Source organism: Heterodontus francisci, chromosome 32 (genome assembly GCF_036365525.1).
Source record: "Heterodontus francisci isolate sHetFra1 chromosome 32, sHetFra1.hap1, whole genome shotgun sequence".
NCBI classification, from domain to species: Eukaryota; Metazoa; Chordata; class Chondrichthyes; order Heterodontiformes; family Heterodontidae; genus Heterodontus; species Heterodontus francisci.
The window spans coordinates 14628288-14642350 of record NC_090402.1 but is presented as its reverse complement, the minus strand read 5'-3'; the positions used below and the strand labels follow the sequence as shown (position 1 = coordinate 14642350).

The 14063-nt window shown below is 45.3% G+C and overlaps 1 protein-coding gene across 3 annotated transcripts in view; it reads left to right on the top strand.

The window, feature by feature from the left end:
* Positions 1 to 14063, top strand: part of LOC137347650 (SH2 domain-containing protein 3C-like) — a 141020-nt gene that overhangs the window by 116821 nt on the left and 10136 nt on the right. For all 3 annotated transcript variants that reach the window (XM_068012292.1, XM_068012294.1, XM_068012295.1), the window contains 4 exons: positions 5026 to 5474; positions 6821 to 6945; positions 7547 to 8211; positions 12130 to 12245. In XM_068012292.1, the coding sequence (XP_067868393.1) occupies positions 5026 to 5474; positions 6821 to 6945; positions 7547 to 8211; positions 12130 to 12245 (1355 nt within the window). The remainder of the gene's footprint in view (positions 1 to 5025; positions 5475 to 6820; positions 6946 to 7546; positions 8212 to 12129; positions 12246 to 14063) is intronic.

Below are 14063 nucleotides of genomic sequence, written 5' to 3'. Positions count from 1 at the left end.
GGCTGTCATGCTCTGAAATTATTGAACTCAATGTTCAGTCCGGCAGGCTGTAGTGTGCCTAATCGGTAGATGAGATGCTGTTCCTCGAGCTTGCGTTGATGTTCACTGGAACACTGCAGCAATCCCAGGACAGAGATGTGAGCATGAGAGCAGGGGGGAGTGTTGAAATGGCAAGCAACCGGAAGCTCAGGGTCCTGCTTTCGGACTGAGCGGAGATGTTCCGCAAAGCGGTCACCCAGTCTGCGCTTGGTCTCCCCAATGTAGAGGAGACCACACTGTGAGCAGCGAATACAGTATACTACATTGAAAGAAGTACAAGTAAATCGCTGCTTCACCTGAAAGGAGTGTTTGGGGCCTGGGATAGTGAGGAGAGAGGAGGTAAATGGGCAGGTATTACACCTCCTGCGATTGCAAGGGAAGGTGCCCTGGGACGGGGACGAGGTGGTGGGGGTAATGGAGGAGTGGACCAGGGTGTCGCGGAGGGAACGATCCCTTCGGAATGCTGACAGGGGAAGGGAGGGGAAGATGCGACTGGTAGTGGCATCACGCTGGAGGTGGCGAAAATGGAGGAGGATGATCCTTTGGATATGGAGGCTGGTGGGATGAAAAGTGAGGACAAGGGGAACCCTGTCACGGTTCTGGGAGGGAGGGGAAGGGGTGAGGGTAGAGGTGCGGGGAATGGGTCGGACACGGTTGAGGGCCCTGTCAACCACAGTGGGGGGAAATCCTCAGTTGAGGAAAAAGGAGGTCATATCAGAAGCACCGTCATGGAAGGTAGCATCATCAGAGCAGATGCATCGGAGACGGAGAAACTGGGAGAATGGAATGGAGTCCTTACAGGAGGTAGGGTGTGAAGAAGTGTAGTCGAGGTAGCTGTGGGAGTCAGTGGGCTTATAATGGATATTGGTAGACAACCTATCCCCAGAGATGGAGACAGAGAAGTCGAGGAAGGGAAGGGAAGTGTCAGAGATGGACCATGTAAAGGTGAGAGAAGGGTGGAAATTGGAAGCAAAGTTGATAAAGTTTTCTAGTTCGGGGCGGGAGCAGGAAACGGCACCGATACAGTCATCAATGTACCGGAAAAAGAGTTGGGGGAGGGGGCCTGAGTAGGACTGGAACAAAGAATGCTCGACATATCCCACAAAAAGACAGGCATAACTAGGACCCATGCGGGTACCCATAGCGACACCTTTTACTTGAAGGAAATGCATGGAGTTGAAGGAGAAGTTGTTGAATGTGAGAACAAGTTCAGCCAGGCGGAGGAGGGTGTTGGTGGATGGGGACTGGTTGGGCCTCTGTTCCAGGAAGAAGCGGAGAGCTCTCAAACCATCCTGGTGGGGGATGGAGGTGTAGAGCGATTGGACGTCCATAGTGAAGAGGAGGCGGTTGGGACCAGGAAACTGGAAATTGTCAAAATGACGTAGGGCGTCAGAAGAGTCACGGATGTAGGTGGAAAGAGACTGGACCAGCGGAGAAAAGATAGAGTCTAGATAGGAAGAAATAAGTTCAGTTGGGCAGGAGCAGGCTGACACAATGGGTCTGCCGGGACAGTCCCGTTTGTGGATTTTGGGAAGGAGGTAGAAGCGGGCTGTCCGGGGTTGCGGGACTATGAGGTTGGAAGCTGTAGAGGGAAGATCTCCAGAGGAGATGAGGTCAGTGACAGTCCTTTGGACGGTGGCTTGATGTTCGGTGGTGGGGTCATGGTCCAGAGGGAGGTAGGAAGAGGTGTCTGTGAGTTGGCATTGAGCTTCTGCAAGGTAGAGGTCGGTACGCCATACAACAACAGCACCACCCTTGTCTGCAGGTTTGATGACCATGTCGGGGTTAGACCTGAGAGAACGGAGTGCCTCAAGTTCAGAGAGGGACAGGTTAGAGTGAGTGAGGGGGGCAGAGAAATTGAGACGACCAATGTCTCGCCGACAGTTTTCAATGAAGAGATCAAGAGCGGGTAAGAGGCCAGGGTGAGGGGTCCAGGTAGAGGGAGAATGCTGGAGGCGGGTGAATGGGTCTGCTGGTCGGGGGGAGGACTCCTGGTCGAAGAAGTGAGCCCGGAGGCGGAGGCGACGGAAGAAGAGCTCAACGTCATGCCGAGCGCGAAATTCATTGAGGTGGGGGCGTAAGGGGATAAAACTGAGACCTTTGCTGAGTACAGAACGCTCAGCATCAGAGAGGGGGAGGTCAGAGGGTATAGTGAATACACGGCAAGGGGTCAGATCAGAAGGGGTGGGGTCAGAGGGAAGTGAAGCGGAAGGAAGATCTGGAGGGGCATTAGTCCCCATCAGCTGCTGGAGCTTGCGTTCCTTAACACCTGAAAGCTGAAACTCGAGAGCTCATGCTCCCCCTGTGTGACAGAGGTGGTTGGAAAAGAGTTAAAACACCAAAGATGATGGCAAAAAATAATAGCAGAGCTAGTCGTTTTTGCGGATGTCAGAAAGTAGTTAGATTACAACATTCATTGGCATTTTTTTTTAGAACAATTTGTCTGGAAATTCTTTTGGGCAGCGCTGAAATGCCTGGGTAGTTTTAATGCTATTTGCTTGTGCCTACTGGGATTTCGGTTTACACTAAGGCAGTCACTCACTTGAAATATAAACATTTGAAATCCAACCTGTTTTGTTTTGGTTATTTTTGTGGCCTATGCTGTGTGCTGATCTACTGGAGTCAGCCATTCCCAGACTAACCAGCTTTTTAAATTCTGTCAAAAGACTTTGACTCTTTAACTTTTAAATTCTTCAACACGAGGATTGGAATTGAAGCCGATATTTTATTATCCCCTCCTATTTGCTCACCCCTTCTTCAGGATATCTGTTTGGATTTTCTGCTCAGGCCGGGCCTAGTAACACTCATTGTCCACAATTCCACAAAACGACATTAAGGAGAGATACTGGAGCTGTACTTCAGCATGAAACTTCAGCCAAAGATGCACAGAAATTGGAAGGGGAAGTACCATTAAAAAGAAAAATCAGTAAATCTGCTTCTCTTAATTCTTCCACTGGCTGCAAAGGAAGAAGACATTTTAAACATGTTTGCAAAAGAGATCTGACAAAATTTAAATAGGTTATAATTAATATAGACAAGTATAAAATACTATGCATAGGAGGGAATGACTGGTGTTGAAATAACTAAAGGTGAAATTGAAAGAGAGCTTGGAGTCTGAGTAGGCTTGGCATTCAGGCATGGCCAATCGATGCAGACCAACAATCAACAAAGTTAATAGAATATTGAATTGTATCACTAACACAGTAGGAAACAACTGAGAGAAGTTGTGCCCAAATTTTATAGTGCTCTGGTCAGACTTTATCTTGACTACTTTTGTTGAGTTCTGGTCACTGAGATACAAGGAAGACATTCAAGTGTTGGAGGAATGGTGAAGAGTCACAAGGTTGATCCTGAATGTTGAGGGTCTTTGACCTTTCAATCTTGAAAGGAAGCATTTGAGAGGTGATTTTATAAGAGATAAATGTAAGATTATTCAGGATATGATAAAGGTAAATATAGAAAATTAAACTATATTTGACAATAGGATAAAGCGATACAGCTTCAAACTAGTAAAAGGGAAAACTTGATATCAGACTGATAACGATGTTCTACCTCACACAAAGTGTTTTCAATACATAGTATGGAGTTCCAGATAGACCAGTGCAGGTGCCCTAGAACTACTGGAGAAACAATTGGATGTTGCAATGGGGGACCTTTAGGGTCTTTGAGGATGGGCAAATTAAGATGGACCTAAATGTTATCTTCATCTGTAATTATCTTGTGATATGTAAGAATGCTCAACAGGTTTGTAATGAAATTCTTCTGGCTATTATTTTAAAATAAACCAGTTACTACCTCTTGAAACAGGGATTGGAGAATGTTAGTGAACGTGTCTGATAGTCATACACTGAAATGGTATCGCAGTCACTTCCAGCTTCAGTTCCTGTTCACTAAAGCCCCATGATTCAGTTAGTGTTTTCAAGGTGTTTGGAAAAGCACTTGACAAGAAAAAAGAAAATTCAGTTACCGGAAATGAATCTGATTCAAAAACAAATTGAAATGTCAAAGTGATAGCTCCCCTGAGTATTACTATGAATATGAATTGAGTGGTCGAGAGAGATAGTCACCTAAAAGCCGGGTAAACAACTGCAATAGATCTTCTGCTTTTCCTCTGCAGGAAAATGGTTTGACATTTTTACTGCTGTATGCATTACTGACATAAATATACAGCAGAGAGTGGTGAGGGTGAGGTACAGCTGACAGCCAGAAACACAGTCGACAGCTTCTCAGTGTCTTCAACCCCAACATTTCACTATTGCCTCATAGTTTTTTTTTCGAGAATTTTGTGTTCATCCAGATGGGATGCAGAATGGATGAACACATTCTCTTTTCAGGTACCCAGGGTCAGTGAAAAGCACTGGCAGGTCAGGTACAACATGGCACAGCACCCCCTCCAACAATGTGCCTCAGGCTCAACCATCTCTGGCATCGATTCATTTCCTGTCCACTAAAGTTGCAAATTAGAAGCATGACCACAAATCCGCTTTCTGGCGAGAGGTTGCTGGGCAGTAATTGGGAGCAGAAACACTGGCTGATTTTCCCCACCCATTGGCCATGGATGCTAAGGCTGATGGGACCACAGCATAAACTGCAGGTGGAGCCTGGGACCTTCCTGGTCTGTATGGATGGGGCAACATGGAGTGAACCTATGAGTCCATCAAGGGAGCTGATGCTGAGGCATTGGCTGTTAGAATTTATGAAACATTGAGTGAGGTTCGAAACAAGCATTAGACTGGAACTCTCCAACTCTCTTCTCCACCCTACGTCCCCCCAGAAGCTGTTGAGGTTAATTGAAAATTGCAAAGCTGAGGTTGATAGATTTTTGTTTAGGCAAGGGTATTAAGGGATTTGGAATCACGACAGGTATATGGGTGTTAAGATACAGATCAACCATGATCAAATTGAATGGTATAATAGGCTCGAGAGGATGAATCATGTTCCTATATTCCTAGAGCATTTTTTAAAAAATCAGCTTTTATTTTACAGGTTTCCGAGAACCTGGTGCAGAAGAATGGGGATTTCCTCATTCGCGATTCTCTCACATGCATTGGTGATTATGTGCTGACCTGCCGTTGGAGAAATGAGCCCCTCCACTTCAAAATCAACAAGGTGATGATCAAACCAAATGAGACGTACACCCGCATCCAGTATCTGTTTGAGCGGGAGAGCTTTGACAACATTCCCGCCCTGGTCAGGTTTTACATCGGGAACCACAAACCCATCTCTGAGCAGAGTGGTGCCATCATCTACTCTCCAATCAACCGCACTCTCCCCCTCCGCTACCTGGAGGCCAGCTATGGACTGTCCAATGGGAAGCACGGGCTGACCCATCCTCCAACCAACCAGAAAGGTGGATACATCAAGAGGCGGAGTGTGACCATGACAGACGGTCTGACATCTGATAAGATTATCCGAAGTGACAGCTGTGGTAACAGGTAATGTTTGGGATTTTGGAATCCAAAAATTAGCCTCAGCTCCCCCTCCAGAGAAAAAAAATCAGATCATTTAACAGCAGCCCCTAAATAAAGGTCCGTGTGGATGTACACACACACCTTGGTTGAGGGCAGGATTGGACCCCATGATCAAATTGCCTCATTGTCTAATGGGCACTTGGGTGAGGTTCTGGAGCATGGCAAACATTAATGAAACTGTATCCCACCACAAAACTGTGCCTTCAGGAGACGAAGTGGTGGAGCTTTTAATAAAATGAGCTGTATTTTCAGGCCTCTTGCCTGGTGGAAATGGGTTGGCAGTGCCCTGAAAATGATGGATAATCACCCGCAACTCCCCTGGTACCCGTCACCATGGTTACAGCAGTTTCCCCAGGCCTACATTTTGGCAGTTTCAGCGGCCCTATGTATTGAGGGGTGGGCCCATTTAAAATGCAAATTGAGGGCCTATGATGTGTGTAAGGCCCCGATTACCATTTGTGGTCTGAGTTAGGTGGATAGTGGCACACCAACCTGACCAAAGGTGAGCTCCTCTTCATTTCTGTGGGGCAGAGAGGAGCAAATGTACTCCTCAGGGCTGTATAAAACCAGCCAGGCCTGCTGTCATCCTGGGTTCCCCCACACTCAGAAAGCAGGTCTCCCACCACATTCTTGCGGCCCGGAGGCTGCCTAGATTTAGATTTAGATTTAGAGATACAGCACTGAAACAGGCCCTTCAGCCCACCGAGTCTGTGCCGACCATTAACCACCCATTTATACTAATCGTACACTAATCCCATATTCCTACCACATCCTCACCTGTCCCTATATTCCCCTACCACCTACCTATACTAGGGGCAATTGCTAATGGCCAATTTACCTCTCAACCTGCAAGTCTTTGGCATGTGGGAGGAAACCGGAGCACCCGGAGGAAACCCACGCAGACACAGGGAGAACTTGCAAACTCCACACAGGCAGTACCCAGAATTGAACCCAGGTCGCTGGAGCTGTGAGGCTGCGGTGCTAACCACTGCGCCGCCCACTGTGCTGCCTAGGCTGCCGGATATTATGGTGGTTGGGAGTCGGCTGGCTGCCTCAGAAATGCCTGACTCCATCTGCAGCCTGCTGCCCTGTGCTAATGAGTCCCAGCCCTCAAAATGGAGCAAGCCTCACTCTGGGGCTGCAGAGCGGCAGATTAGTGCAGTCCGCGGCCAGCTGGCCAGAGTCCGCTTGGGGTGGAAAATTCACCCCCGCGTTATGACACTGCAGAGTATTTTGTAGCCTCTTAACAGTTAAATGGTTAATGAGTAAATGAAGGCGTTTCCATTCACCAGTTCTATGTCTTTCTTCAGCATTCCATCACCACATCACAAGGAAACAACACGGAACTTTGCTCTCAGTATGGATCAAATCAAGGATATTCGCCATGGAATGTCTCCAGTGAATGAGATTCCCCTGTCTCCAGAATACAGCACAAGTAAGTGGGATATTGGTAATACTGTACATGGTCTTTGTGGTAAATTCCTACCTTCCATCATAAATAAAACACTTGATAAAATTCTGAACATAATCATCATTTAAAAATCAATAATATTCTGAAGGTTTGTATTTGTAGAATCCTTGCAGGTTTATTTTTAAATCCTGCTTCCTCAGTTGTGGAGAAAACAGCCAAGAGTCCCGCTCCCGATCACTATGCAGTGACCCCTGCTGGGAAGTGCATGTGTTTCAGGACATCAGATCGAGCTCATGCCCAGGCTCAGGCGCTGGCCCATGCCCCAGCTCAATTTCAAGCCCAGGTCCTGGTTCTGGCTCAATTGTAGGCGTAGGCGCAGGCTCAGGCTCAGGCCCAGGCCCCCACAAGGCTGTAATACCTTCCACAGTCAAAAAGCCTCATTGTCTAGCCCTGTGCATGCAGAATGGGCACTAGGGCAAGCTATGGGAAGGGGCCAAGTCTGCATTGAACTGTAGCCCCGCAATGTACCAGCACCACCAGGAAAGGAGATAATTGGAGAAGGACAGAGAGCTGGGCAATACGAATAAGAATATTTGCACCTAACCTTTTGTAACATCTTCTACAGGTTTGAAGCACAAAAGCCAGCTAAGTCGAGTGGCAAGGATGGCACCATCGTCGCCAGTGTTGCGACGGTCTAGTGAGCCTCAGCTTAGCCCACCAATTGGCAATAGATTGTGCCAAGACTCTAACCAAGAAGGGCCCCCAGAGGCCTCAAGTGGACCTCACTGTAACAGCACAAATTCCACTCCATTGCACGGCTCTTTACAGGCGTCCCAGAAAAAGGCCTCGGAGAATTTCAGAGAATCAGAACACACCCATTACTGTGAGTTGCGACCCTCGTCGCCCATCGACTGGGAAAGGCAGCAGTTGGAACTGGCACTCAAGCAAAGTCAGCAGCTGGCAAAGAGCTATGTGGAGCGGTTGAAAGTTGAGGAAAATCCCAACATCTCCAGCTGGCAGTCTGAGACGAACTTCGGGTTCCTGGAGACGGAAACGTACCTCAGTCCGATGCCGACTTGTGCGGAAGAGGAGGAGAGGTTGAAGCGTCACTCGTTCACAGCCCCAGTCATTGAACTGGTGTCTTCCTTCAAGCCGAACCAATACCAGTCGATGCTGATTCCCTTGGAGAACAAGCCTCTCGAGATGACTGTGCTAAAGAAAGTCAAGGAGTTGTTGGCTGAGGAGGATCCAAAAGCTACAGCCAAACATATCACAAAAGTAGACTGCACGGTGAGAAAATCCAAGTGCTTGTGGATTCTCCATAATTGTGTCTTCAATTTTGTGCTGTAGAACTAACAAACTTTAACAAAGCTCAATAGACTAGGACTAAGTTCAGGAAACCAGAATGTAGAAGCGGTTTGGGTAGAGATGAGAAATGATAAAGGCAAGAAGTCACTTGTGGGAGTGGTGTACAGGCCCCCTAATAGTAACCACATGGTAGGATGGGGTATAAAGGAAGAAATAATGGGAGCTTGTCAGAAAGGTACGGCGATGATCATGGGGGATTTTAATATACATATAGACTGGAAAAATCAGATGGGCAAAGGTAATTCAAAGAATGTTTTCGGGATAATTTCTTAGAACAGCATGTTCTGGAGCCAACCAGAGAGCAGGCTATACTAGACCTGGTATTGTGCAATGAGGTAGGATTAATTGATTACCTCATAGTGAAGGTGCCGCTAGGCAGCAGTGATCATAATATGATTGAATTTTACATTCAGTTTGAGAGAGAGAAGAGTGGGTCTAAGACTAGTATTTTAAGCTTAAATACAGGCAATTATGAGGGCGTGAAAACAGCTAGCTAAAGTGAACCTGCAAATTAGGTTAAGGGACAGGTCAATAGAGATGCAGTGCCAGACATTTAAGGGGCTATTTCATAATACAGAGAATAGATACATTCCAACAAGAAAGAAACATTTAAAGGGGAGGACCCACCATCCGTGGTTAACTAAAACAGTTAAAGATAGTATCAAAATTAAAGAAAAAGCATATAATTACGCAAAGATGGGTGGCTGGTTAGAAAATCAGACAGAATATAAAAAACAGCAAAGAATGACTAAAAGATTAATAAGGAGGGAAAAATTAGAGTCCAAGAGAAAGCTGGCTAGAAATACAAAAACAGATAGTATAAGTTTCTATAGATATTTAAAAAAGAAAAAGAGTTAACAAAATGAGCGTTGGTCCCATAGAAAGTGAGTGTGGGGAATTAATAATGGAAAATAAGGAGATGTCAGATTAATTGAACAGGTATTTTGCATCGGTCTTCACTATAGAGGATACAAGTAACATCCCAGTATTAGCTGTAAATCAAGAAATGGAAGGGAGGGAGGAACTCAAGAAAATTACAATCACCAGGAAAGTGGTACTGAGAAAATTGTTGGAGCTGCAGGCTGACAAGTCCCCAGGTCCTGATGGACTTCATCCTAGGGTGTTAAAAGAAGTGGCTAGTGAGATAGTTGGTGCATTGGTTTTAATTTTCCAAAATTCCCTAGATTTGGGAAGGTTCCATTCGATTGGAAAATAGCCAATGTAACTCCATTATTCAAAAAGGGAGGGAGACATAAATCAGGCCAGTTAGCTTAACATCTGTCTTAGGGAAAATGTTAGAAGCTATTATTAAAGACGTTGTAGCAGGGCATTTAGAAAGATTCAAGACAATCAGGCAGAGTCAAGATGGTTTTGTGAAAAGGAAATTTAACCAATTTTTTGGAGATCTTTGAAGAAGTAACATGTGCTGTGGATAAAGGGGAACCGGTGGATGTACTGTACTTAGATTTCCAGAAGGCATTTGATAAGGTGAAACATAAGGCGGAAAATAAAAGCTCATTGTGTAGGAGGTAACATATTGGCATGGATAAAAGATTGGCTAGCTAACAGGAAACACAGAGTAGGCATAAATAGGTCATTTTCTGGTTGGCAAGATGTAACGAGCGGTGTGCCACAGGGATCAGTGCTGGGGCCTCAACTTTTTACAATTTATATAAATGACTTGGATGAAGGGACTGAAGGTATGGTTGCTAAATTTGCTAATGACACAAAGATAGATAGGAAATAAGTTGTGAAGAGGACATAAGGAAGCTACAAAGGGATATAGATAGGTTAAGTGAGTGGGCAAAGATCTGGCAAATGGAGTATATTGTGGGAAAATGTGAAATTGTCCACTTTGGCAGGAAATATAAAAAAAAAGCATATTATATAAATGGTGAGAGATTGCAGAGCTCTGAGTTGCAGAGGGATCTGGGTGTCCTGGTGCATGAATCGTTTATTGCCAGGGGAATTGAATACAAAGGTAGGGAGGTAATGCTTCAGTTATTCAGGGCAAGGATGAGACCACATCTGGAGTACTGTGTACAGTATTGGTCTCCTTATTTAAGCAAGGATGTAAATGCATTGGAAGCAGTTCAGCGAAGGTTTACTAGACTAATACCTGGAATGGGCAGGTTGTCTTATGAGGAAAGGTTGTACAGGCTAGGCTTGTATCTGCTGGAGTTTAGAAGAGTAAGAGGCAACTTGATTGAAACATATAAGATCCTGAGGGGTCTTGACAGGGTGGATGTAGAAAGGATGTTTCCCCTTGTGAGAGAATCTAGAACTAGGGGGTCACTGGGGTGACTAAGGGTTGCCCATTTAAGACAGAGATGAGAAAAAATGTTTTCTCTCAGAGGGTCGTGAGTCTTTGGAACTCTCTTCCTCAAAAGGTGGTGGAAGCAGAGTCTTTGAATATCTTTAAGGAGAAGTAGATAGATTCTTGATAAGCAAGGGGGTGAAAGGTTATCAGGGTTAGGCGGGAAAGTGGAGTCGAGGTTACAATCAGATCAGCCATGATCTTGTTGAATGGCGGAGAAGCCTCAAGGGGCTGAGTAGCCTACTCCTGCTCCTAATTTGTATGTGTGTTCATATGTTTTCTTTTTAACAACACCTTACCCAGAGCTCCAGTACCACAGCTGTCAATTACACTGCTCGGTGCCATAAAATTTTCATGCACATAGTGCCTTTCATGTCCCCCGGACGACCCAAAGCACCTCACGGCCAATGAATAACTTTTTGAAGTGTAGTCACTGTTGTTCTGTAAGCAAATATGGCAGCTGATTTATGCACAGCAAAGTCTCACAAACAGCAATTAAATGAATAACTAATTGGTTATAGTTCTTTTTGGTTGAAGGTTAAATTTTGGCCAGGACACCACCAGAGCACTTCTTTGAATAGTGGGATCTTTTACATCCATTTGAATGGGTAAACAGGGCTTCAGTTTGAGGTCCCACCTAAAATTCAGGGTCTCGAATACAGCACTCTCTCAGTACTCCACTGAAACAGTGAACCTTGACTATCCACCCAAATCATTAGTGGGCCTTGAGCCCACAGCTTCTGGCTCAAAGATAAAAGTGCTACCAGTGAGTCAAACTGGGACTGTAAGGGCCTGGAAGGTCCCAGGGTTAATCCACTGTCTGTGCTCTTAGCCAGTCTCAGCCAGAATTTAGATGTTGATCTTGGTGAACCTGATCTAAGGAGGGGACAAGTCAGTCAGATACCCCGGTTGTGATTGTTAACCCAGCACTCACCCTGCTGGTAACAGCATGTCTGTGTACATATCTGGCAAGGACAGGATCTGGCTCGACTGTGACACTACCAATAGTTGAATAAACTCTTGGCACTCACTATCCAGGCTTCCACATGAAGAGCGGCCATTTGGGTGGTGTGCCAGAGGGTAGCTGAGCCCTTGGCAGTGTACACTAACAAAAATTAGCGAGCTCAAGAGAGGAAATGGAGGGTATTGAATTTGCATTATTTATTATCTTAAAGTAATGTTGTTGGTAATGGTACAGGCTTGTTCCAATATCTCAATTCAAGATGGTCTTTGGGACAATGGTGGCGCTGTTCCTTTAAACTAAACTGAAGTTAAAATCTTCAGAGTATACTTGCAAACTAATGTGGACCCAGGGTATTTATCTTGTCCATTTTGTGAGACAAATGTATGTCCCTAACTATTAATCGAGACACTTGATGTTTCACACATGCCAGAATAACTGCAGAGATGCTGTTTGATAAACAGATCGATATTCAGCGGGTGAATGCGATGCCTGTTACTTGCGGCCTTATTATTGCTGAGAGTGCAAGTTGATTAATCTCCTTTATATCCTGTCCATACAGGTTGCTAGGATACTGGCTGTTTCTAAGGAACTGCAGAAGCAGATGGGAGTGAGCTCAGGGCTGGAGTTACTCACACTTCCCCATGGGCACCAGCTCCGACTCGACTTACTGGAACGGTGAGAGAAGCAGAGAGTCGTGATGCAAACCACGTCCTGTTTTCTTGGCTGTGTCGCAGCTCAGTTACTTTAAAACAGAAGGACTCATGGCAACAGCTTCTTAAAAGTTCTAGCATCAATTCGTAAAATCTCTACTGAATTCAGTGGGACAATGTTGCTATAATTGAGCAGACCTATTTGCTTGTACTCACTCGGACAGTGTATCTACTGCAGCACACATTTACAAACTGAGATTATATTTTATTTCTTTTGTCCTCTACTGAAGTTGCTGACTGCTGCTTTGCTCTGTATCCAAGTGCTCATTCTTCATATTAGAAAAATAGCCAGTGAGGGTAAACGGGCTGTTCCTCAATGAGGGGCATCACAGGATGAAGTGAACAGAAAGCAATTTGGAGCAGGAGCACTTGCTGACTTCCTTTTTCTTCCCTTCCATAGCCCAGGAATGCAAAGAACAATTTTGGCGTTCCGACCAGTACCTTGGTCGAGATCAGCTAACTCAGGCTGGGGATTGCACTTGCACATTCTGGTTCTCTGTGGGTCAGTGCCACACCAGGCAGTGTATTTTCAATTGCAGCTATAGAAGGGAGCTCTATGTTGTTGCCTTCCCCACAGAGTTTCCACTGTTAGAAACACAGGTGGCAGACCTGCTCACACTCAGCTCCACCATTATGTTCTTAATTTCCAAGAACCTCAATATCTGGGTCTATACAGGAAGAATGTGAGGTTCTGGTGAGGGGGGCGATTGTCCCCCACCAGGTCAGTGCCTTCACTTCAGGAGAGTCTGGGGGAAATTGAAGGAAGGAAAAGCACAAGCAGGTCTGTCGGGATGAGAACCTTTGCTCAGTCCTCCCACTTACACAGCTTAGAAAGGAAACCGAGGGTGAATCTTCCCCCACTCCTTCCCCCAGCATATTGACCAGTGAAAGTCTCGAGAATGACACAAACACAGATACAAACACGGAGCAGTGTGCACTCCTCATGTGAGGAATAATACTGTACTGTGTATCAAAACATATCCTGCACAGGCGATGTTGGCACATGAATTAAAACTCCCAATTATGGCAGTGTGAATGTGGTTACTGTATTCTGCACAATGAGTGACCAATCTTGTGCTGTCAGGACATCTGAGAGTTCTAATCTTTCGCTGTCACTTGCTACAAGTAGCTCTGTTATTTTCAATGATTCTGGTACATCCATTCACTGATTTTACCTGCTTGCAATCTAAAGATTAATTTGAAGAAGTTGGGCTCTCCAGGGGCTGCCAGCTCTGTTAAACAGTTTACAGCAGCCCTGGATGGTGTCCTTACCAAACTGGTACTTCTGGCTGCTGAAAATGAACCTTTAGCTTGCTGGCAGGTAAAATCAGTGAATGGTTGTACCTAATTAGTTTAACATAACAGATGATAATATGAGTAACATTCAGAGGTATAACAGAGAGAGTCTGGAACTGAATCAAAGTGACGGAATGAATTTGGCCAATGGGGGAGTCAGAGAGAGAAAGATAGAGGAAAAGGAGTGTGGTGGGTCACTCAAAATCAGGGAGTTTAGAATGGGTGATTCTACAAAACATATTTGGCCAAGTAGTTTCTCCTGTAAAGAATGGTCATCAACTGCTGGAGGAAATTAACGTAGAATTCTGACAGTCTAACCACAGCAGAAACAATAATGCAGAGTATGCTCTTGAAGAACACCTCAGAATAATGTTGTTTACTGAATGAATTAGACTGGGATTCAGGGTAGGGTGCAACTCTCAGGATCTTGAAAAAGCTCTGCTCTTCTCTCCGACAGGCAGTTCTGCGAAAGGTCATTGATCTGTAA